Source organism: Drosophila teissieri, chromosome 2L (genome assembly GCF_016746235.2).
Source record: "Drosophila teissieri strain GT53w chromosome 2L, Prin_Dtei_1.1, whole genome shotgun sequence".
Lineage (NCBI taxonomy): Eukaryota > Metazoa > Arthropoda > Insecta > Diptera > Drosophilidae > Drosophila > Drosophila teissieri.
The window spans coordinates 23,676,665-23,702,360 of record NC_053029.1 but is presented as its reverse complement, the minus strand read 5'-3'; the positions used below and the strand labels follow the sequence as shown (position 1 = coordinate 23,702,360).

General features: G+C 41.7%; 1 protein-coding gene across 5 annotated transcripts in view; it reads right to left on the bottom strand.

Moving 5' to 3' along the window:
• Positions 1-25,696, bottom strand: part of LOC122626569 (transcription-associated protein 1) — a 189,537-nt gene that overhangs the window by 140,839 nt on the left and 23,002 nt on the right. For all 5 annotated transcript variants that reach the window (XM_043806881.1, XM_043806882.1, XM_043806883.1 and 2 more), the window contains exon 2: positions 20,101-20,286. In XM_043806881.1, the coding sequence (XP_043662816.1) occupies positions 20,101-20,286 (186 nt within the window). The remainder of the gene's footprint in view (positions 1-20,100; positions 20,287-25,696) is intronic.

Below are 25,696 nucleotides of genomic sequence, written 5' to 3'. Positions count from 1 at the left end.
GAGTAACGGGTATAACAAGAGAGAACGCTATAGTCGAGTTCCCCGACTATCTGATACCCGTTACTCAGCTATTCGAAGTGCGAAGGAGAGTCTTCAGCACATACAGTTTTTGGCGGTTTTGTGGGCGTTAGAGTGGGTTGGCAAAAAGTTTTTTGGCAAATCGATAAAAATTTACAAGACTAATACAAAAATGAAAAAATATCGAAACATTTTTCAAAAGTGTGGATGTGGCAGTTTTGGGCGGTTTGTGGGCGTTAGAGTGGGCATGGCAACATATATCGACAAACTTGCGCTGCGTCTATATGCCTGGAGTCTGTATGCTTAATCTCAACTTTCTAGCTTTTGTAGTTCCTGAGATCTCGACGTTCATACGGACGGACAGACGGACATGGCCAAATCGACTCGGCTACTGATCCTGATCAAGAATATATATACTTTATATGGTCGGAAACGCTTCCTTCTGCCTGTTACATACTTTTCAACGAATCTAGTATACCCTTTTACTTTACGAGTAACGGGTATAAAAAGTGATTGAAATAAAAAGTTCAAGTATAGTGATTTTCATTTACAAATTAAAAAAAAAATAATTAATATCTTTCCTAAAAAGTAATTCTTTCTCATACAAATTATAAAATAAATAATCACAAACGTATCATTGATCGATGCATAGAAGCAGTAACGAAAACAACGACAGTGACGAGGACTTACTACAGAGCTATAAAGACATAAGAAATAGTAACCAGCAAGGGTGTTACATTGACGGTATTGAGACCGACAAAGATATAGAATTAAAATACTTAATTGATCGCTTTACAGACAAAGTAGAAATGGTTAACGATCAAGAATTCAAGCAAGAGGCAACACCAACACAAGAACAGGCAAAAACCTCAGGTACCATTAATAATAAATATGTAATTAGACTCATGTAAGCGGCCGTAAATGGCGCACTAGAGCATCAGCAAAAAATATTCTCAGACAAGCTTAATAAAGTTAAAAATAGATATAGAATTAATGAGGGTGGACCCTTAATAGTATACGAGCAAATACCACACAACTCAGCTATCCCTTGTAATGAACCGCTATGGACTAGGTAAAGTTCATACAAATTTTTGACGGCAAACAAGATGGCATGGCGAACCGCAGCAGTTAACGCCTACGAAGTCTAGAAACCATAATTGGGTAGTTCTAGAACCTATCAGGCCGTAGGAATCATACCTAACAAGGTAATAGTTCCCGCGGGAGTAATGCTTATTTCACATAATACAGTACTAAATTTCGATGCTATAATAGCTAGAATGGACTGCGCATATGCAGAACAAACTCCAATTGAGGCAACCCAGCAGCAAATGGTTACTATGTGTCAGTGAGAACTTCCCCTAATGACCTTTTATAATGAGATTGAGAAAAAGCTAACTCTTATTATTAGTAAGACATTGTTGTCCTATGACACAAATACTGCCGCTATCTTAAATAATAGATCTCGGCAGGACGCTTTAAACGCCTTTGTGACCGGGTTAAAAAAATCAGTCTGACATGTAGTTCTCTCAGCTGCGCCCAAAGATTTGCCATCAGCATTGGCCGTGGCTCAACGGGCAGAGTCTTGCAATGAACGAGCCTGGTTCGTTGCAAGCTTTAATAAAACTTTAAAAGAAAAATCTTACAATCCGGAAAACCGTCGCCAGGGTAACCGTTTTCATAACACCCCACAAGGTAATAACCACAACAACTTCCAAGGTGCTTTCCAGAGAAACCAAAACAATAATGCGCCGGGCACTAGTACCCAAACTAGAGGCTCTCAATTTTCTAAAAACCAAGGACATAAAGGCCAAACGCAACAGAACAGTGAATCAAATAATCCTCGTAAAAGCTATACTCAAAATCTAGGTCCTGAACCAATGGACGTCGATCCCACGTCACGTTCTAAATTTAGGGGCGAGCAGACAGCTCGCAGTCGTCAATGGTTGAACCATACGACCCAAGAGAAGTCAAATGACCAGTCATCCTACGAAGCAGCGGAAATCGAGGCAGATAACACGTTCGATTCCGAATCATGTAATTTTATAGGGGAACGTCCCTGCCCATACATAATTCGTACGATAGCGGGGCGGGAAATTAGGTTACTGTTGGATACAGGAGCCTCCAAAAATTACATAAAACCTCTAACACAATTAAAACACTTTAAACCGGTGGAAACACCATTTGAAGTCACGTCAATTCATGGTCATACAAAAATAGAACAAAAGTGTCTGATCCATCTATTCAATGTTAAGTCATACTTCTTCTTGTTAAACAACCTGAACGGATATGACGGAATTGTCGGACTGGATGTGCTAAAAAGGGTCAATGCAAAAATCGATCTAACAAAAAATATAATCAAGCATGATGGTTTGGAACAAATTTTTAACTCAAAATGCAAATACGTAAACTTTATTAACATCGATGACGTGCACGTGCTAAACGCCGTCAGCGAAGATTTCAAAAAGATGATCAAAAACAGATCAAAAGCCTTTGCGGACCCAAACGAGTCCTTCCCCTTTAACATAAATACGGTCGCCACGATTCGCAATGACGGGGAACCGGGGAAACTTGCTATGTCTACGCCGATGACGTAATCATTTTCTCTCAAACAATGGAGAGTCATGTAAATGATATAAACACGGTTCTAAAAACTTTGTGCGATGCAGGCATGAGAGTGTCTGTAAAAAAATCTAGGTCTTTAAAGAGAACGTAGAATATTTGGGATTCATAGTGTCCCGAGGAAGAATTAAAACTTCACCAGAAAAGGTTAAAGCTATAAAAGAATTCCAACCTCCATCCACATTGTTCAGTCTCAGGTCATTTCAGGGACTGGCCAGTTATTCATAAAGGGGTTTGCTAGCATCGCAAGACCTCTGACGAATATTCTAAAAAGTGACAACGGAAAAATTTGTGCAAACCACTCAAATAAAGTCAAACTGGAACTGACCACCGAGCAGCGAAAATCATTCGAAAAACAAGAGAGAACGCTATAGTCGGATCCCTGACTATCTGATACCCGTTACACAGCTAGTGGAAGTGCGAAGGAGAGTCAACACTGACAGTTTTTGGCGGCTTGTGGGCGTTAGAGTGGACGTGTCAAAAAGTTTTTTGACAAATCGTTAGAAATTTACAAGACTAATACAAAAATTAAAAAATATTAAAACCTTTTCCAAAAGTGTGGGCGTGACAGTTTTGGGCGGTTTGTGGGCGTTAGAGTGGGCGTGGCAACATGAATCGACCAACTTGCGCTGCGTCTATGTCCCTGGAGTCTGTATGCTTAATCTCAACTTTCTAGCTTATGTAGTTCCTGAGATCTCGACGTTCACACGGACAGACGGCCAGACGGACATGGCCAGATCGACTCGGCTACTGATCCTGATCAAGAATATATATACTTTATATGGTCGGAAACGCTTCCTTCTGTCTGTTACATACTTTTCAACGAATCTAGTATACCCTTTTACTCTGCGAGTTACGGGTTATACCCGAGTTACATCCTGGAGTCTGAGGATGTCATGTTGGCATACCCAGATTTCACTCAGCCATTTGCCTTGACCACTGACGCTTCTGGAAGCGGCTTAGGGGCTGTTCTTTCACAGAAAGGTCGTTCGATCACAATGATTTCTCGCACGTTACGCGAAACCGAGATTTCAATGGCAACAAATGAACGAGAACTAGTAGCCATAGTATGGGATCTTCTAAATCTCAGAAAGAAGTTAAACATCTTTACCTACCATCAACCACTTATGTCAGATGTCAGACATCGCTACTCTCCACAGCGATGAGTCGTTGACCTACAATGTAGAGTCAACAGGAAAACCTCTAAACTGTTTCAGGAACCAAATAGTGATCGAACAGGCGGATTTCCCGTCTATAAAGTCAATCATCCTTTTTAATCAAAAACGCGTCACATTGTGCGATTTACAGACCGCACAACATTGCTTCACTCACTAAAATATTTAGTAAAAATATATGTCGTCAATGCAATCCAATTCATTAAGCACGATTTTATCGTCGCTTTTCCCTCAACGACATTTAGACATTGTAAGAGCTTGGTAATTTTTTTTTTGATTTTTTTTTTTTTGTATAACAGTATTTTTATATACATCTCCCCAAGAGGGCAATCAATTAAATTTTTGTGTTACGTGGCCGGTTATGTAGATTCCCTAGAGAATCTTATATTTGATATATATGGTCATCAGAGGATTCCTTTAGGGAATCCGGAAGGGCAGGTCAAGTGGATGATATCTTCGGAGCCTTCTGCGCTGTGGGCTGTTGTCAAGGAGGCTAATTGCTAGATGGTTCTGGTGGTTCTCCAAATATTGGATATTTTTTCATTTTTGCATTAGTATTGTAAATTTTATATCGATTTGCCAAAAAACTTTTTGCCACGGCCACTCAACGCCCACAAACCGCCAAAAACTGTCAGTGTGGCAATTCTCCTTTGCACTTCCACCAGCTGAGTAACGGGTATCAGATAGTTGGGGAACTCGGCTATAGCGTTCTCTCTTGTTCATATTACTACTGTCGCGGAACGGTTTAGGGCTATCGATAGTTAGTCAAGTTGCATTTTAGAGCCGCCAGAACTTAGAGATATTTGTGTCAGGAATCTCGTGAATGTGTAATTCGGGCACACTAAATCATGTAAAGTTATGCTTAATTTTGGCGGATAGTATTACTACGATTTGAGCATCACACTGAGTGGGAAGGGAAACTGCGGTATGTAAGATAAAGACTGTATTGCAGGTTAAGTTAACCATTGTATATCCCACAGAATAAAACACAAGACCCAAATACTCTGTTTGTTATCGAACACGAGGTGTTTTCTTGGGCGTTAACTTGCAATGCACCCCGTGATAGTTCGAGCGTCGTCATTTTCTTTTATTCGCACTCTGCATTCGCAAGGTGCATTGGATTTGCACTCTGCGAGAAGATGCCAATGAAGCATTCGCCCCGGCGGAGCCCCAGACTGGATGTCGGGGGTGCTCCCGCAACTGCGACCACCACGGCCACAGCAACTGGCAAGCCGGCCAGCTCTGCGAGTGTGGCTGGTGATCGGCAGCGGCCACAGACTCCGAAGGAAAGTGGAGTAGCCGCCAGTGAAGCGGCAAGTAACCTGCAGCCCGCAGCTACGGGGCAGCTTACGGACTCCACGACTGTACAAGTGGCGGCCCTCATGGAAAGGATCGCACATCTAGAGTCGGAGCTGGTGAAGGCAAGGGCAAATGAAGGGCATGCAGAGGCCGCCAGGGATCCCGTTGGAGTCGGGGCACGCGGCGTTGGAGTGAGCGGTACGGCGAATACACCGCCATGTTTGAGTGAAACGGTGCCATGTCTGAGAGCAGCACCACGGCAGGGCTCGAGTGAGAGCCTGCCCAGGCAGATTATGAGTGACAATCTGCAACCGGAGCTTGGAGTGACGCCATCTTTGGATGCGCAGTTGCCGGCACAATTGAGTGCAAGTTTGCCGCCACAATTGAGTGGAAATTTGGCGCCGACGCTTGGCGGCCATTGGGCAAACGGGCAACCTGTCACACGGAGTTGTACAACAACAACAGTGAGCTATTCTCCGCCATTTTGTGTTACCGCCACGGCGCAGCCTGAACGAGGTTATGTTCACCCGCCACGGGAGCCAACACACAATTTGGAGGTATCAACGCCATCGCCCCTATCATATGGAATGGCGGCGACGAGCATACCTGGATGGACGCCACGCAGACTGCCTGATCTTCCCGAGTTTGAGGGTCAGCCAGAGGAATGGCCAATATTCTTGTGCGCGTTCACGGAGACAACGGCAGCTTACCAGTGTACAGATTTGGAGAATAACCAGAGGCTAGTGAAAGCCCTGAAGGGTGAAGCCCGAGCAGCTGTGAAGTCGCTGCTCATCCACCCCAGCAATGTGCAAGCTGTTATGGAGCAGCTACGATTCCGGTATGGACGTCCGGAGCTTTTGATCCGTAGCCAACTGGAGAGCGTGCGCGATGTGCAGCCAATACAGGAGGCCAACATCGCAAGGATCGTGCCGTTCGCCACAAGGGTGAGCAACCTGGCAGCGTTCCTGCAGTCAACCACGACCGGCAGCCAGCACTTAGGGAATCCAACCCTAATGGAGGAGCTGATCGCCAAGTTGCCTGTGAGCAAGAGGTTGGACTGGGCGAAGCACGCGGCTACGATACAGCCATATCCGACAGTGGTGCATCTAAGCGAGTGGCTTCATGAATTCGCTAAATTGGTGTGCACTGTCACGGACGTCGGAATCAAGGAGCACCCGAGACGAAGGGTATTGCACGCGAATAGTGTTCGCGAGGAGGAGCGGTATGCAGACCGCCCCAGATGTTGCCCCTTGTGTGAGGGACAACACAGCATCAAGGACTGCAAGGAATTCAACCGAGCTTCTACAACGAGGCGGATCGAGTCCGCGAAGAGGTTGAGGTTATGTTTTTCGTGTCTGGAGTATGGACATATGGCCCGGTTCTGCACGAAGGATCGAGGATGCAACGTCTACGGATGCCGGATGAGGCATCATTACCTACTCCATGACCCAGCTGGACATCCCAGACGACCGCCAGTCGCAGATGGAGGCCGCAGGAGGGATCAGCGGAGCAGTCAAGACCGGCAGCTGTACAGAGACAGCGGCCGACGGATACGAATGCCACAGTCAGTGGATTCCAACGAGAAGAGCCTGCCTACGTCAGCTGCAGTTATAGACGCGGGACGTAAGGAGGATGAGAGGCGATCGACATGCGACCGCCAGGAATTATCGCACCGGAACTTGAGTTGTGTCGATTCGGATGGAGGTCACCTGCTGTTCCGGATTTTGCCCGTGACGTTGTACGGGGAGAATACGCAGGTCGACACCTACGCACTGCTGGATGAAGGTTCGTCCGTCACGCTCATTGACGACGAGCTCATCCGCAGCCTGAACCTGAGAGGCGAGAGTCGACAACTAAATGTGCAATGGTTCGGCGGAAAATCCGTCAAAGAGCACACAAGGATGGTTAGCCTGCAGATCAGCGCAGCGGGCAAGCCGAAGCGCCATGCGCTGAAGAATGTGTACGGAGTAGCAAACCTGAGTCTCCCGATGCAGAGCTTGCGTCGAGAGGATGTGAAGGCAGCGGGCGCGAGTGTGCGTCTGCCTGTAAAGCCGTACAACAATGCGGCGCCAAGGATCCTAATTGGATTGGATCATGCGCACCTAGGAATACCCTTCAGAACCAGGAGCTATGGATCTGGAGGGCCATACGCAGCAGCCACGCCACTTGGGTGGGTGGTATATGGACCGGTGAAAGGAAAGGCAAGTTCACCGCTTCAGAGATCGTGCCTCCTAGCCGTGCCACAGGATAATCTTCTGGAGAAGATGGTCAGCGATTACTTCGAGATCGAGAGTTTCGGAGTGAAGCCGGCACAGCCAGTCGCAGCTGGCGGAGTGGAGCTGGCGCCGTCAGTCGCAGATGACGGCAACGCACGGGCCCTGAGTATCCTGGAGGAGACGACTAAGCGAGTAGGCCGACGATACGAGACTGGGCTGCTATGGAGAGACGACGAGGTGAGACTGCCAGAGAGCTACAGTATGGCACTCAACAGACTTGTCAACATTGAGCGGAAAATGAAGCGCGATGTGGACTTCGCGCGGGCCTACAAAGGAATTATGGACGATTACGTCAAGAAGGGTTACGCACGACGACTGGAGCCCCAGGAAGTCCAGAGGTCCCAGGAAGGCAAGGTATGGTACCTGCCGCACTTCGGAGTAGAGAACCCGAACAAGCCTGGAAAAATCCGGCTGGTCTTCGACGCGGCTGCCAAGGTGAACGGAGTGTCCCTGAACTCAGCGCTGATGAAAGGCCCACAGCGCTACAAACCCCTCCCAGCGGTGCTCTTCCATTTCCGGGAAGGAGCAGTTGGGGTTTGTGCCGACATCAAGGAGATGTTTCATCAGGTATTGATGCAGCCAAAGGACAGATGTGCCCAGAGGTTCCTATGGAGGAACGGAGAAGATCGTCGGGAGCCCGACATATACGAGATGCAGGTGATGACGTTTGGAGCGGCCTGCTCACCATGCTCGGCGGATTATGTGAAGACCGTGAATGCTTCGCAGTATAGCAGCACGGATCCGCGAGCAGTCCTGGCGATCAACGAGTATCACTACGTGGATGACTACGTCGACAGTTTCCCCAGTGAAGAAGAAGCTATCGCCGTCTCGTCACGGGTGAGAGATATACATGCAGAAGCTGGTTTTAATTTGTGTCGATTTACTTCCAGTTCGGCAAGTGTGGTCAGAGCGTTGAACCCACTTGAATCCATCGCTAGCGTTAGATGGACCGAAGCTGAGGAGAAGGTACTAGGAATGTACTGGCAGCCAGCTACAGATGACTTCAAGTTCGGCGTCAAATACCATCGAGTCCCAAGAAGTGTGATGACAGGAGAACGCGTCCCCACGAAGAGGGAGTTCCTGAGCCTGGTCATGTCCACGTTCGACCCGATTGGGTTTTTGAGCTGCTACATGGTGACCGCTAAAGTACTAATGCGAGAGATTTGGCGGAGAGGAGTCGGCTGGGACGAGCCGCTACCAGACACGTTGGCCGCAGCCTTTGAGAGCTGGCGGCAAGGGATGAAGAAGATCGAAGAATTCCGATGTCCACGCTACTATTTCGGCGATGGACGAGTGCGGACACTACAGCTGCATATCTTCGTGGATTCAAGCCAGTCGGCGTTCGCAGCAGCGGCCTATTGGCGGGCCACATACGCAAGCGGAGATGTGCAGGCGCATTTCATATGTTCGAAGACGAAGTGCGCTCCGATGAGGACTATGTCAATCCCGCGACTGGAACTTCAAGCAGCAGTATTAGGAACGAGACTGATGGACACCGTCAAGCAAGAGCACGGTGTGGCGATCAGCAGCTGCGTACTATGGACGGATTCTAAGACTGTGCTGCACTGGATAAGCAGCACCCACCGGAGATACAAGCAATTCGTCGGAAACCGGGTGGCAGAGATCTTAGAATCCACGGAGGCGTCCCAATGGAGATGGATTCCGTCTGCCGAAAACGTGGCAGATGACGCGACAAGGCCGCGCGAGTGCGTGGACCTGTCCATTGGATCGCGGTGGCTGAGTGGTCCACCATTCTTACGAGGATCAGAAGAAAGCTGGCCGAGATCGCGCGAGGACTGGAATCCCCCGACGCCAGATGAAGAGGAGATGAAATGTGAGTTTGCCCTAGTCATGGCGAACTTTATATCGTTACAGAGATTTTCAAGTTACAACCGATTGGTGAGGAGCACCGCATGGGTGCTCAGATTTATTCGACGATGTCGTGGACTACGTAGCGTTCGAGAGGACCACGGACTGACGTCGATGGAGTGCGCTGAGGCAGAGCGCACACTGATAAGGCAATCACAGCGAGAAGCGTTTGCCGTGGACAGCCATGGAAAGGCCGCCAAGGGCAGCCGACTGTATGGGTTGTCACCGTACTTCGACAAGGACGGAGTGATGAGAGCCAGCGGAAGGATCGACGACGCGGCGTGTGTGCCATACAGCGCGCGACGGCCGATCATACTGTCTCACGAAGAGGCACTGGCGGAGATGATCGTGCAGCATCACCACGAGAAGATGTGCCACCAAAACGTGGAGGCAACTATTGGAGCGATCCGGCAGAAGTTCTGGATTACGAACTTAAGGAGGCTGCTACGGAAGGTGATGAGCAACTGCAATGTATGCAAGCTGCGGAAGGCGCGGCCTACGCAGCCAGAGATGGGTCCCCTGCCAGAGGACCGGCTGGAAGCCAACGGATGGCCATTTAAGTATACCGGCCTGGACTATTTTGGACCGCTATTTGTGACTGTTGGACGTCACACAGAGAAAAGGTGGGTGGCATTGTTTACGTGTCTAACCACAAGGGCTATCCACTTGGAGATGGCCCACGATTTGTCTACAGATTCCTGTATAATCGCCATGAGGAACTTCATGAGCCGCCGTGGACCGGTGGTCAGGATAAGGAGCGACAACGGGAAGAACTTCGTTGGAGCCGACAGAGAGGCCAGGAAGTTCAGCGAAGTGTTTGAGCCTGCAAAGATCCAGGGCGAGCTGTCGTCCAGAGGAATCGAATGGATCTTCAATTGCCCGGCGAACCCAGCTGAGGGAGGCGCCTGGGAAAGGATGGTGCAGTGCGTGAAGAAGGTGCTGGCGCACACAATGAAGGAGCTCGCGCCCAAGGAGCACGTACTGGAGAACCTGTTGATTGAGGCGGAGAGTATAGTGAACTCTCGTCCGCTCACTCATCTACCAGTGACGGTGGACCAGGAGGCTCCACTGACACCCAACGATCTGCTGAAAGGAGTACCCGATGTTCCGGATCTTCCCAAGGATAATGGACAGGAGTCCAACGGATGCGCTACCAGGAAGCAGTGGCGCATAGCGAGAATGATGCGGGATCGATTCTGGAAGAGATGGGTGCATGAGTACCTGCCAACGCTTGTGCGCAGGGAGAGATGGTGCAAGCATGTCGAGCCCATTCGTCGAGGAGACCTGGTGTTCATATGTGATCCGGCCATACCACGAAGAGAGTGGAAGCGAGGCGTCGTGGAAGAGGTGTTCACCGGAAGAGATGGAATCCCTCGTCGAGCGGCGGTGCGGACTAACGATCGAGCCAAGACGATGATGCGTCCCGCTTCGAGGCTAGCTGTCCTGGACGTGGTGAAGGCGAGTGCTTCACGGGGGTGGGGATGTCGCGGAACGGTTTAGGGCTATCGATAGTTAGTCAAGTTGCATTTTAGAGCCGCCAGAACTTAGAGATATTTGTGTCAGGAATCTCGTGAATGTGTAATTCGGGCACACTAAATCATGTAAAGTTATGCTTAATTTTGGCGGATAGTATTACTACGATTTGAGCATCACACTGAGTGGGAAGGGAAACTGCGGTATGTAAGATAAAGACTGTATTGCAGGTTAAGTTAACCATTGTATATCCCACAGAATAAAACACAAGACCCAAATACTCTGTTTGTTATCGAACACGAGGTGTTTTCTTGGGCGTTAACTTGCAATGCACCCCGTGATAGTTCGAGCGTCGTCAACTACCTTTTTATACTTTAGTAACTCTCTATATTTTATATTTTTCAACGTACGTTACATCATACGAGACCTACGCAGACGAGACGAAATACACACAATTTAGACAGGGACAGCTAACTAACTCGGTAAACGTACAGATAGAAATAAACGACAAAATACAATTGCAACTTAACACACTGACCTCATCCATGAATTCTATTTTAAAGTCGGACAACTTGGACACAGAACATTTGTACGAGACGATTTTGGCAAGAAACCGTATTGTAATTCAAGAACTTGAAAACTTAATACTTGCAATCACCCTATCCAAATTAAACGTAATAAGTCCAATAATCCAGAATGACGTCGATGCAAGGGAGATGAAGGTAAACATCCCACAAACGTTAGCGTATCAGATATTTTAGAAGTAGCTAGCATAAAAACTTTTCAAAATCGAGACCTATTGTATTTATACCCGTTACTCGTAGAGTAAAAGGGTATACTAGATTCGCTGAAAAGTATGTAACATGCAAGGAAGCGTTTCCGAACATATAAAGTATATATATTCTTGATCAGAATCAATAGCTGAGTCGATCTAGCCATGTCCGTCTGTCCGTCCGTCCGTCTGTCCGTCTGTCTGTCCGTATTAACGTCCAGATCTCAGGAACTACAAAAGGTAGAAAGTTGAGGCTAAGCATACAGACTCCAGAGACATAGACGCAGCGCAAGTTTGTCGATTCATGTTGCCACGCCCACTCTAACGCCCACAAGCCACCCAAAACTGCCACGACCACACTTTTAAAAAAGGTTTTGATATTTTTTCAATTTTGTATTAGTCTTGTAAATTTCTAACGATTTGCCAAAAAACGTTTTGCCACGCCCATTCTAACGCCCACAAGCCGCCCAAAGCTGCTACGCCCACACTTTTGAAAAATGTTTCGATTTTTTTTCATTTTTGTATTAGTCTTGAAAATTTCTATTGACTTGTCAAAAAAGTTTTTGCCACGTCCACAAACCGCCAACAAGTGTCAGTGTTGAAATTTCTCCTTTGCACTTCCACTAGCTGAGTAACGGGTATCAGATAGTCGGGGAACTCGACTATAGCGTTCTCTCTTGTTTTTATTAGTATTGTAAATTTCTATCGATCTGCAGAAAAACTTTTTGCAACACCCACAAACCGCCAAAAACTGTCATTGTGGAAATTTCTCCTTTGCACTTCCACCAGCTGAGTAACGTTTGTCCCGTAAATCGAAATGACAAACTTTGTAAAAGCCTTTAGCGAAATCTGTGTACACCGAATAAAAAAGAAACTGGTCCTCAAAGCTGTGAGATACATAACCCATAGAAAGGCATAAGCCCAATTGGTATCGATATAAGCATGAACTAGGAAGGATAATTTTTTACAAACTTTGCAATAGTTGGGAGACAACAGTTTTACTAATATTTTTGTGAACCGGCATGCTCGTCGCAATTTTCCATTTCAAAAAGCGTAGTTATTCCCGTTACTCGCAGAGTAAAAGGGTATACTAGATTCGTTGAAAAGTATGTAACAGGCAGAAGGAAGGCGTTTCCGATCATATAAAGTATATATAGTGTCATATTCATTTCTTCATACGACATATTCACTCTTCATATAAAAAAGCTAAAGCCGTTCTTTTGGAAAGCTTCACTCTCCAAAAGCCTCATAAATAACATTCCCCCAAAATACGAACCGCTTCACGGTAACGAGCTTAATGATTTGTTAGGCTTGACATATAAACCTAAGTAGAACTTAAAAGGCTTATGTTAATCCTCTGTAAAAGGTTTGCTGGGCCGAAAGAATACATTTGTAAATTAGTTCTTAACTGACCTCTGGTGAAACTGATTCAAATAAAGATCATTAAAAGGAAAATATATTTTTTCATTAAATCTATCACCAAAAAAGTTTATTGGAGCAGTCGGTAGGATACTGAAAAAAGTCCTAGTAAACTCGTTATCCTTTGACAATCTAGTGAAAAGAGGAAACTTGTACGACCAAGTAACCTTTTCTGATTGTACCCGCGAATTGGCAGCAACAAAGTGATTTCGGTTCGTTTAAAGTGACTAAAATCGGTATCCGCACAAGAACCTGTGCGATCGGAGTTAATTTAAAGACCTAATTTTGTGGACCGCTTCGTGAAGTGAGACCTCCACTAAGGTGTAATACAATTAAAAGGCGCACAGTGCAGTTCACTAAGACATAAGTCTCGACATACTGTAGCAGTCTGTGAACAAAAACAGTAGCCCACTAAAATCCAAAGTGCGACCGCTACTATTGTATAAAACAATAAAAAGTTAAAACAGTGCAGTTCACTTAAGGCATAAGTCTCTACATACTGCAGCAGTCTGTAAACAAGAACAGAAACTAACTTTTAAATAAAACTAAAATGGAGTTACCAGCGGAAAATATGTCTCAATTACTTCGGCAAATACGCCAAGTACCGAAATTCTCTGGAGACCCATCAAATCTCAGCTCGTTCATCAGACGTATCGAATACCTGTTGAACTTATACCCTTCAAACGACGCTCGACAGAAGGCGGTTATATTTTGAGCCATCGAACTTCAAATTGTCGGAGATGCGGAAAAGGTTACCCAATTTGGAATGCACAACGAATGGACAACTTTAAGAGACTCCCTAATCACGGAATTCAAGACTCAGACGCCCCTGGAGGAACTACTAGGAAGATTGTATCGCACACCTTTTAAGGGTAACTTACGTCTATTCTGTGAACAATTAGAAGATAAGTCCACTGTAATTATAAATAAGTTAGCATTAGAGAATGACCGAAATAATATGGTGGTTTATACACAAGTAATGGCAACCACAATAAAAAATACAATTCAACGCTCACTCCCCGATAGGTTGTTCATGACCTTAGCGAGATATGACATTTCAACCGTTCAAAAATTAAGGCAAACCGCACAACACGAAGGTCTATACGAAGACCCAATTTCAAAAACATTCGATAGTCAGCCAAAGCTAAACTCAAATTCACCTAACACCTATAAACATACAAACATTAACCAAATCAAAAACACTCACCCCAACCATCGATTCATTCGCCCCTTTATTCCATCAAATCCCACACAGACCCAAAACACTAACGTAAACAATCAAACCCCTTTTAGACAAATTCCTCCGACCAGACAACAACAACTTAATCAGTACAGAAATTTATACAACGGATTCAGAACAGACTTACTTCAGGACCGTCAAAACGACACCCGAAACTACTATCAGCCCCCCCAACAACCAAGAGTGCCAAAAAAGCGTTTTAGAGAAAGCAGCGAACAATCGCGTATGCAGACAAATGAAAATTTTCACCAGCACGAATTAGATTACGATAACGAAACTGAACACTACATTAATAACGACGAACAGTTCCACGAAGATCAATTACAGAATACTCAGACAGAATTGTTTACAGATCAGCAATATCAACAAGCTGAAAATTTTCCAATACCAGCCTGGGATCCCACCAATACATAGAGATCATGTTTAATAACCACAGATATAGATGCATAGTTGATACTGGCTCTTCGATAAACTTGATGAGCTCAAACTTTTTCAATCTTCAAGTTAAAGATAAGCAAATAACTGTCCGAAGTATGACAGGCTATTCTAAATTAAATAAATATGTAGACCCTCCAGCCAACGGTCTTTTTCAACAAACGCAACAATTCTATATTCATTCATTTTCACCTTATTATGATATTCTGTCAGGAAGAAAAATACTAATGGAGAATAACGGTTTAATAGACTACTCTCGGGAAGAAACAATAATTAACGAAAGAACATTCATTCACAAAGAACTAGATCCATGTGATGAGAACTCTTCTTTACATCAGAAATAAACTATGCCATGGACAACAACATAGACTCAGAACACACATACCGACTAGAACATTTAAATAGTGAGGAAAAATACAGACTTACAAATTTATTAAAAGAGGTCAATGACATTCAATATTCCAAAAATGAAAACCTTACATTCACAAGTATAATACGTCACGATATAAAAACCTCTCACGAAAACCCAGTTTACAAAAGACCATACTCGTACCCGTTTTCCTACGAAGCAGAAGTAAATAAGCAAATTGAGGAAATGTTAAAACAAGGCATTATACGCGAAAGCGACTCCCCTTATTTCAGTCCATTATGGATTGTCCCCAAAAAGATGGATGCCTCTGGCAAACCGAAATTCAGGTTGGTCGTGGACTATCGAAATCTAAATGAAATAACAATAAATGATAAATTTCCGATTTCTAACATGGACGAAATACTAGGCAAATTAGGAAAATGCCAGTATTTTACTACAACTGACTTAGCAAAAGGCTTTCATCAAATCGAAATGGACCCTAAGTCTATACCAAAAACGGCGTTTTCGACCAAACATGGTCACTATGAGTACACTCGCATGCCATATATAAAAAATGCTCCTGCAACCTTCCAACGGTGCACGAATTACGTCCTAAAATACCTCATAAATAAGCATTGCCTTGTTTATTTAGATGATGTGATCATCTATTCAACATCTCTGAACGAACACCTAGACTCACTGAGGAAGGTTTTTGAGAAACTTAAAGAGGCCAATCTTAAACTCCAATTGGACAAATGCGAATTTTTAAAAAAGCAAACAAATTTCTTAGTTCATATTATAAGTCCAGAAGGCATACAACCTAATAAAGAGAAAGTTAAGGCAATCGAAAAATTTCCTCTCCCAAAGACACCAAATGAAATCAAATCTTTTTTAGGCTTATGCGGATACTACCGTAAGTTCATTCCAGACTTTGCAAAGATTGCAAAACCTCTGACAATATTTCTAAAAAAAGAGCTAAAATAGACACAAGAAACGAAGAATACAATAAATCATTTGAAAAATTGAAAACACACATATTGAACGACCCAATTTTAATATGCCCTGATTTCACAAAAACATTTCAAGTCACTACTGACGCTAGCAATTTCGCCATAGGAGCCGTATTATCGCAAGACAATAAGCCAGTAAGCTTTGCAAGCAGAACATTAAATGATCATGAACAAAATTATAGCACTATTGAAAAAGAACTACTAGCAATCGTTTGGGCAACCAAATATTTCCGCCCATATCTATAAGGAGTCCCCTTTGAAATTTTGAGCGATCACAAACCCCTTGTTTGGCTAAATAATATTAAAGAGCCTAACATAAAACTACAACGTTGGCGAATTAGACTTAGTGAATATAATTTCAAAATCAAATATTTAAAAGGAAAACTTAATCATGTAGCAGACGCTTTATCTCGCGTCAAAATTGAAGAAAACATGGTAGGCGAAGAAGAAAATATTTCAACAGCAGCAACAATACACAGTTCATAAGAAAGCATTGAAACCTACATTGAAATTACAGAAAAACCCATAAACTATTTTGCAAGACAAATTGAATTTATAAAAGATACCGTAGACCAAGTAGAGACAACGAAATACTTTTCCAAAATAAAACTGACCATCAAATACACCGACATGACCCTGACAAAGGCAAAAGATATCCATATTGAATACTTCTTAAATAATAGCAGTGTTATTTACCTAGAAAACGATAAAGACTTTTTAGTTTTTCAAAAAGCATATCGAGAAACCATTAACCCACATAGTAACGTGAAAATTCTGAAAAGTATCATAATGTTAAAAGACATAAAATATTATCCTGAATTTAAAGAATTCATTATTACTCAACATTCTAAATTGTTACACCCTGGTATTGAAAAAATGATACGATTATTTAAAGAAACTCACTATTTTCCCGATTATAATAAACTAATTCAAAACATTATCAATGATTGTGAAGTCTGTAACCTTGCAAAGACAGAACATAGACCAACAAAACAAGTTTTCGAAATAACTCCAGAGACAAATAACCCACGCGAAATTTATGTTATTGACTTTTATGCTATTGACAACGAACAGTATTTATCTTGTATAGACGTTTATTCAAAATTTGCTTCACTTATTAAAACAAACAGTAGAGATTGGTTAGAAGCAAAACGAGCCCTTACCAGAATTTTTAACGACATGGGAAAACCACAGAAAATTAAAGCAGACAAGGACTCCGCGTTTATAAGCACTTCTTTAAAAACTTGACTAAACAACGAAGACATACAAATAGATATTACCACAAGTAAAACAGGAATAGCAGACATAGAACGCCTTCATAAAACCATAAATGAAAAAATCAGAATTATCAATACTGAAAACAATAGAGAAAATAAAGAAACACGAATGGAAACAATTTTATACATATACAACCACAAGACTAAACATAACACAACCGGACAGATACCGGCTAACATCCTTCTTTATGCAGACACACCTACTTATGATACCCAGATGATTAAAGAAATTTAAATCAAAAATCTTAACAAAAAACGACAGGATTTCGAAATGGACACAAAATTTAGACAAGCACCCTAAATGCGCGCAAAATCAAAGAATCCCTTTAGAAAAACAGGCAGAATAGAACAATTAGACGAAAAACATTATAACGAAAATAAAAGAGGTCAAAATGTTATTCACTATAAAATCAAATTTAAAAAGAAAAATAAGTTAATGACAGCAAATACTTGCAGCAAACCGACACCTCGCAATCATCGGACTCATAATCACCATAATAACTTGTATTGCGACACAAACTACAGCAGGAACAATCGAAATCAACCCAATAGAAAACAACCAAGGATTTATCTTGTTTGAATCTGGAACAATACAAATCCCCATCACCTTTATGCATCACTGTCTCACCATAAATATTACAGAAGTTGAAGAAACATTTAATAGTATAATTAAACAATGTCAAGAATTTAAAAATGTCACAATGGAAAGAGAAATAAATGGCATACGCATCTCAAAACGAAACAAACGAGGACTGGCTAACTTTCCACATTAAGATATCTCTTTGGCACACTAGACGAAAACGACAGACAACATATTGAACAACAAATTTCGACTCTATCACAAGACACAGTATTGACAGTCTCAATAATGGCATAGAAATAATTAACAACCAGTCCAATTCTTTGAAAAAAGAACAAAAAATTTATATATTAATATTTAATATTGAACATTTTACGGAATATATCGAAGACATTGAAATGGGTTCACAACTCACACGACTTGGAATATTTAATCCAAAACTACTAAAACATGACAATATTTGCAACATTAATTACAAAAATCTGATAAACATAAAAACTTCCGCTTGATATAACGTAGCTACTAATGAAATATTCCTAATGTCCGACATTCCTATGAATTCAATTGAACGACCAACTTTCATAATTGCACCTTACCCCGACAATAATGGCCAAATTATTAAGGAAAATATTGAAGGCAAATTCTACTCACATAACAACTATGTTCTAAATACACTAACAAAGAACATTGTCAAAGACCATTGCATAGCTAACATAATAAAACACGAAACACCAACTTGTACTTTTCAAAAATATCGTAAACAATCCTATATTCAATACATTAAACCAAATATACTTATAACCTGGAATATGACCAGAGGAAAACTTTATCACAATTGTAACGGTCAAGAGATTTATATGAAAATTATAAAAATATCCAACTGCACAGAAAAATTAAAACAAATTACAATATCTAATAGTATTCAACAATACACAAATGTAATATTTACTGAACACAATGTAACAAAAATCGAACCAATGTCACACATAGAAATTAAAGAAATGATTTTGTTAAACAATAAGAGTAACACAATTTACAGAAACATACTAATAATCTTCATATCTGTTTTAGTTTTAATTTACATATTTTACTTTTATATGAAATGTAAAACAGCGCCACACAAAATTATTATCTCTTACCTAAAACCAAGTAAAACCACTAACAAAAATATCGAAAAAGAAACAGAATCCAAAACAGAAATAGCTGAAATTGCAAATCCAGTACCACACTTATATCCAGAAATAATCGCTTGAGGACAAGCTAATATCTGAAAGGTGGGGGAGTGACATATTCACTCTTCATATAAAAAAGCTAAAGCCGATCTTTTGGAAAGCTTCACTCTCCAAAAGCCTCATAAATAACATTCCCCCAAGATACGAACCGCTTAACGGTAACGAGCTTAATGATCTGTTAAGCTTGACATATAAAGCTAAGTAGAACTTAAAAGGGTTATGTTAATCCTCTGTAAAAGGTTTGCTGGGCCGAAAGAATACATTTGTAAATTAGTTCTTAACTGATCTCTGGTAAAACTGATTCAAATAAAGATCATTAAAAGGAAAATATATTTTTTTCATTAAATCTATCACCAAAAAAGTTTATTATATTATATATTCTTGATCAGGATCAATAGCCGAGTCGATCAGGGCATGTCCGTCTGTCCGTCCCACAAACCGCCAAAAACTGCCACGCCCACACTTTTGAAAATGTTATTGATCTTTTTTCATTTTTGTATTAGTCTTGTAAATTTCTATCGATTTGCCAAAAAACTTTTTGCCACGCCCATAAACCGCCAAAGCTGCCACGCCCACACTTTTAAAAAATGTTTTATTTATTCATTTTTGTATTAGTCTTGTAAATTTCTATCGATTTTCCAAAAATCTTTTGCCACCTTTTGACTCTCATTCGCACTTCCACTAGCTGAGTAACGGGTATCAGATGGTCGACTATAGCGTTCTGTCTTGTTTTTATTAGTATTGTATATTTCTATCGATGTGCAAACAAATTTTTTGTCACGCCCACAAACCGCCCTAAGCTGCCACGCCCACACTTTTGTAAAATGTTGTGATATTTTTCATATTTTTGTTAGTCTTGTACATATTTCTCCATTTGCCAAAAATCTTTTTGCCACGCCCACTCTAACGCCCACAAGCGGCAAAAAACTGTCAATGTGGAAATTTAATACATAATAATATCGTTTGTTTTATACATTTTTTCAAATTTTTAATTTCGAACCGAAAACCAAACATATATATTTTCGTATAATGAGTACTATAATAAACTTTTACTGACCTCAGGATTAAACGATGGTCGAAAATGCTTATGCAGTTCAATTATAATGCGAAGACTTACAAGAACATTTTCTTCGTTATCTGTTTTAAGTATTTTAAGCATCATTGTTATTATTGTCTTTACATGTTGCCTTAAGCTTTCTGTTATAGGCAATCGATGAATCATTTCTAAAATCAGCTTACGAATCTGAAATTAAAAAGAGAAGGTTATGAGATTACTTATTTGTAATTATACCCGTTACTCGTAGAGTAAAAGGGTATACTAGATTCGTTAAAAAGTATGTAATAGGCAGAAGGAAGCGTTTCCGACCATATAAGGTATATACAGCTATGGGCCGATAATTGGCACAACAAAATTTACGTATAAAAAAAATTTTTTTTTTTATTAAATGTTGATGAAAAGAAACAAACTGAAATGAAATTTTTAAGCCTATGCTGGGGGCTCTTAAATAAGAAAGAAAAATTTAAAATTAACATAAAATTTCAAAAGATATTTTCAAAATATTCAAAAAAAGGCAAAAGTTGCATGCTCATATAATTGGCACAGATTCATTTAAATTGTTATAAAATTAAAACTATTATTATTTTGAATTGGTTATTTGTTCTTGGTATTAGTACTTGGTACTGTAACCATTATTTCGGAGTACTGCTTCAAATCTGCTGCTCATACTCTCCACCTCTTTTGGCACCGATCCTTGGGGATAGAATTCCAAGCTTCTTGAACACCCTCCCACAAATCATCAAAATTTTTAAATTTTTTTTTTGAGAAATGGCCACTTTTACATCGTTCCAAAGGTTTTCGATTGGGTACAAGTCTGGACTTTGTGCTGGCCAATCTAAAACCTTTATTTTCTCCTCCTGCAACCACTTCTTCACAATTTTTGAGGAATGCTTTAGGTCTTTATCATGCATAAATGTCCACTTAACAGGCATGTTTTCAAAAACATATGGCTCCATTGTGTTTTTTTAAATATCTAAATATTGGAATCGATCCATTATTCCATTGATTCGGAAGATCGGACCCACACCGTGCCAGGAAAATGCTCCCCAACAATGAATACTGCCTCTTCCATGCTTTATGGACTTCATTGTGTACTTTGGATTGAGAGCTTGACCTTTTGGACGACGCACAAATGTTTTTCCATCGGGTCCCATCCTATTTATTTTTCTTTCGTCGCTCCACAATACGATCCTCCAAAATAACGGATCTTTGTCCTTGTTGGTCTTAGCAAAGTGCAGGCGTTTTGCTATATTTTTCTTTGAAAGCAGTAGTTTTCGTCTGCTGTAGCGTCCAAAGAGCGAGGCTTCATTTAATCTGCTTGCTACAAGTGTCCTGGCCATAATCAGCATTTATTTCCACACAGTATATTCATGATAGCCGAGTCGATCTGGTCTGTCCGTCCGTCAGTGTGTCCGTATGAACGTCGAGATCTCAGGAACTATAAAAGCTAGAAAGTTGAGATTAAGCATGTCGATTCATGTTGCCACGCCCACACTTTTGAAAAATGGTTTGATATTCTTTCATTTTGTTATTGGTATTGTAAATTTCTATCGATCTACAGAAAAACTTGTTGCCACGCTCAACGCTCCTAACGCCCAAAACTGCCACGCCAATACTTTTGAAAAATGTTTTGAAATTTTTTCACATTTTGGTTCGTCTTGTAAATTTAACTCTATTTGCTAAAATTTGGTAAAAATTGTTTCGCACTTTCACTAGCTAAGTAACGGGTATCAGATAGTCGGGAAACTCGACTATAGCGTTCTCTCTTGTTTTTAATTTAGATTATTTGGGACGCTTGATGTGAAGCAACCCATTTATAGCGCGTAGCAATGCTGTTTACACATTTTCTACAACTACTCCAACAGAAGGCAGTTTTTGCTTTTTGACCACAAAAAAAATCATTAAGAAAAGGCATGGGAAAGTGACAGAAAAAATTAAAATGGCAGGACTGCAGAAATGTTGCCGTCGCCCTTCCCGTCCAGGTCTGTGCGCACCAGCTTGAGGAAAGGTTAGGGTGCAACGTCTGTCTTTCACTAGGCTTTTTGCTACAGGAACAGCGCCGTAAACCGTTTGTTTGATATCATAATGAGTGTAAAAGAAAAGCTGGATATTGTAAAAATCTCCCATCTTCATTAAAAACGGGGGAAAGACCTGGCTTAAGCGACCAAATTAGTTTAAGGTCCCAGTTGTGACACTAGTCTAGGGGTTGGGAACGAGATTAAATCGTTCACCCGTTAAGCTAGACTTGTGGTATAATAGTTTTAATCCACTAGAGAAGTCTCTGAAGCCGCAGACTCAGAACTTCTGTTTCGTCCGCAGTACCAGTAAATTCACCTTTTGAATTAGTTTACCGCCACAAGATTTTTGACCATCGGTCAATTCTGTTGATGGCATGCAGCACATCACAAAGCTATATTTCGGAGTCGGATCGTTACTTTTTGGTTTTTTTTCCTGCGAAAAGCCTCTTAACGGAGTGCACAGATGTATGTTGTGAAGTACAGATACTTTGCTTTTATTTATTGAATCTTCTCATTTTCGAGACTAACAATAAGTGTAACAAATCGTATACTATAACCTAACTAGGAGTCATGTGGACTGTAACAGTAGAAATGGCCCTGACAAATTATGGCTGGGTTGGAAGGTCGGTACGTTGAAGGCCGGTTCGGTTGGAAACCCGAATCAAGACCCTTTGGGTGGGCAGAGAGTTTTTCATTGTACGACGCTTTTTGTTTGTCTATTTCATCTTTTACTGCGAGAATGCCGAGGTCTCTGTGGATCTTTTGGTTTCGAATATACCATTGTGCCCCAGTGATAGTTCGCAGGATCTTATATTGAGCGCGCTGTATGATGTCTATGTTGGTTCTGCTCGCGTTCCCCCAAAGCTGGGAGCCATACGTCCAGATTGGCTTAAGAGTGGAGGTGTAGAGCAGGACCTTGTAGTCCAGACACAAGGGCGATCGGGCGTTTATGATCCAGTGGAGGCTGCTGGCTTTCAGTATTTGGTGTACTTTGCATTCGATGTGCCTACGCTATGTTAGGCGTCTGTAGAGGTGGATGCCGAGATACGTTACTTCTTTGACTTGGGGATCTGCATGCTATTCAGGCAGAGCGGAGTGCAAGTTTGTCTGTTAATAGTAAACGTTATGTGCTTGCACTTTTGTTCGTTTATTTTAATACGCCAGTCAGATAGCCACGTCTCAACTACCATGAGATGGTTGGCGAGTTGGGTGGTTGCACCGAATCGGCCTCTGGAGCGGCTAAGAATCGCAGTGTCGTCAGCAAAGGTGGATGTTGTTAGTCGGTCACTCGTGGGAATATCCGCTGTGTAGAGGACGAATAGAGTTGGCCCAATTGCGCTGCCTTGTGGGACTCCAGCTTCGATAGAGTAGTTGTCGGATATTGTTATATTGCACCTCACTGAGCCTTGGCAGTTGTAGAGGTAAGATTTAAGGAGTTTATGAGTGTACCCAGGCAAGTGTGTTTTAATTTTATGCATAAGTCCTTCGAGCCAGACGCGGTCGAATGCTTGAGATACATCGAGGAATATAGCGCTGCAATATTCTCTACGCTCCAAGGCTGTGCGAATCTCTGATGTTATTCTGTTAACTTACTCGATAGTTCCGTGTTTTCCTCTGAAGCCAAATTGATGTGCTGGGAAAATGTTGTGAGCTTTGGTATATATGGTATTATGCGAGTTAGAAGGCATTTTTTTAATCATTCGGTATCTTTATAATAATTGATTTCCATTTACTTGGGTAGTAGCTGAGGCATATGATTCCGTTGAAGAGTTTACATATGATTTCAACAGCACAGTACGGAAGTTCCATTATTATTTTTGTACTTATTAGGTCATTAGCTCCCTAATGACTTTTGTAATCTCATCTGAAATGAAGTTGGCGTGAGTTCCAAATCGGAGTGGATTTGGGGAAGAACATATGCAATTGCTGAGCGGTTCGGCTAAAAGACGCCCCTGAGATGTAAGGCAAATGTTTCGGCTCTGTCTTTGTTGCTGCGGGCCTAGCGACCTGAAGAATTTTTTATCGGGCTGACGGTTTAAATTGGAGAGCTTAGAGATGGGTGATCCCTCCACAAGGGATGCTTTGTACTGGTTGGCGAGAGTATTTCAATATAGTTTAGTTGGGCATTTTCAGCATCTTGCTTCAGAGCCCAGTTTAGTTTTCGGGTGTCTTCATTGAGACGTTGCTTTGAGCATGGCGATCTGCTGGTTTGCCACGCCCGTCGCAGACGCCTCTTTTCCATAACTAGTACCTCTTCCAGAGCGGCGGTAGAGTGGTTAATGTCCGCTTTTATATTAAGCTGAGGAGTTAGCTCAATGTGGGAACTCACATACTTTCTGTATTTCATCCAGTTAGTGTTGAGCGACGTCAGCCTATAGGGGTGGTTCGTAATTTCTGGGTGTTGAATAGGGTTGTTGATAATATATCAATATATCGATATTTTTTCCTAAAAATGATATATTTATACCATGATATTTTTTTTGAACAAATATCGATATTGCGATATTTTTTTTTTGATATATTCCCTTCGTTCACTCTGATTTCCAAAGCGATACCGAGTAAAAGTGCACGTGTTAAAATGAACATAAAATCCAATTACACTGATAAAAAAAACGGGACTTCAAAGTGCAAACTCTGCGACCGAATTATTAATACAACTGGAAACTCTTTAAGGTTGTCTTTGCACCTTAAGAAGCCGAATGACAGAAACACAATATTATCACTTAATTCTATGTACTGGTATCAATATAATATGAAATTTATATAAACACAATGTATTATTATCTGCATTATAAATAGAATATCCATGCATTTAAATAAAAACAAGAAAGAACGCTACAGTGGGCGTTAAGGTGGTAACTATGTCTCTGGAGTCTGTATGCTTAATCTCAACTTTCTAGCTTTTGTAGTTCCTGAGATCTCGACGTTCATACGGACGGACAGACAGGCATGGCCATATCGACTCGGCTATTGATCCTGATTAAGAATATTTACTTTATATGGTCGGAAGCACTTTCTTCTGCCTGTTACATACTTTTCAACGAATCTAGTATGCCCTTTTACTCTACGAGTAACGGGTATAAAAATAAAGTAAATAAGACTTTTTCATTTTATTTATTGTGGGGCTACCTGGAAAAACGTAGTTGCTCACTTTTATAAGTGTAGTATACAGTTGTCTTCCCTTGGCGTGATCCCCAGTGCGTGTGTTTGGCATTGAAGTCTCCTGCAGCTATGAAGTGATCTCCCAGTGTGTTGTAAAATTCCATGAATTGACCTTCAGAGATAGTAAAGCGAGGTGGGCAGTAGACAGCGGCAATGCAAAGGTTGCCGTTTCCTGACTGCACTTTTATGGACGTGGCTTGCAAGTTATTTGTTGCAAACCTTTCGTGAAAGTGGTGTTTGATGCGTTCTCTGATTAAGATGATCTGAATCCGGATGATCTGTAGATGTAGAAGGTGTAACCTCATATATGGAAGTTATATCGCCCAGTGAGGTCCGTTTCAACCCGCAGCATGGCGTCGATGTGATTTGAATTTAGGAATTGCGCTATTTCAGGTTTATTCCGTAATATGTCGTTG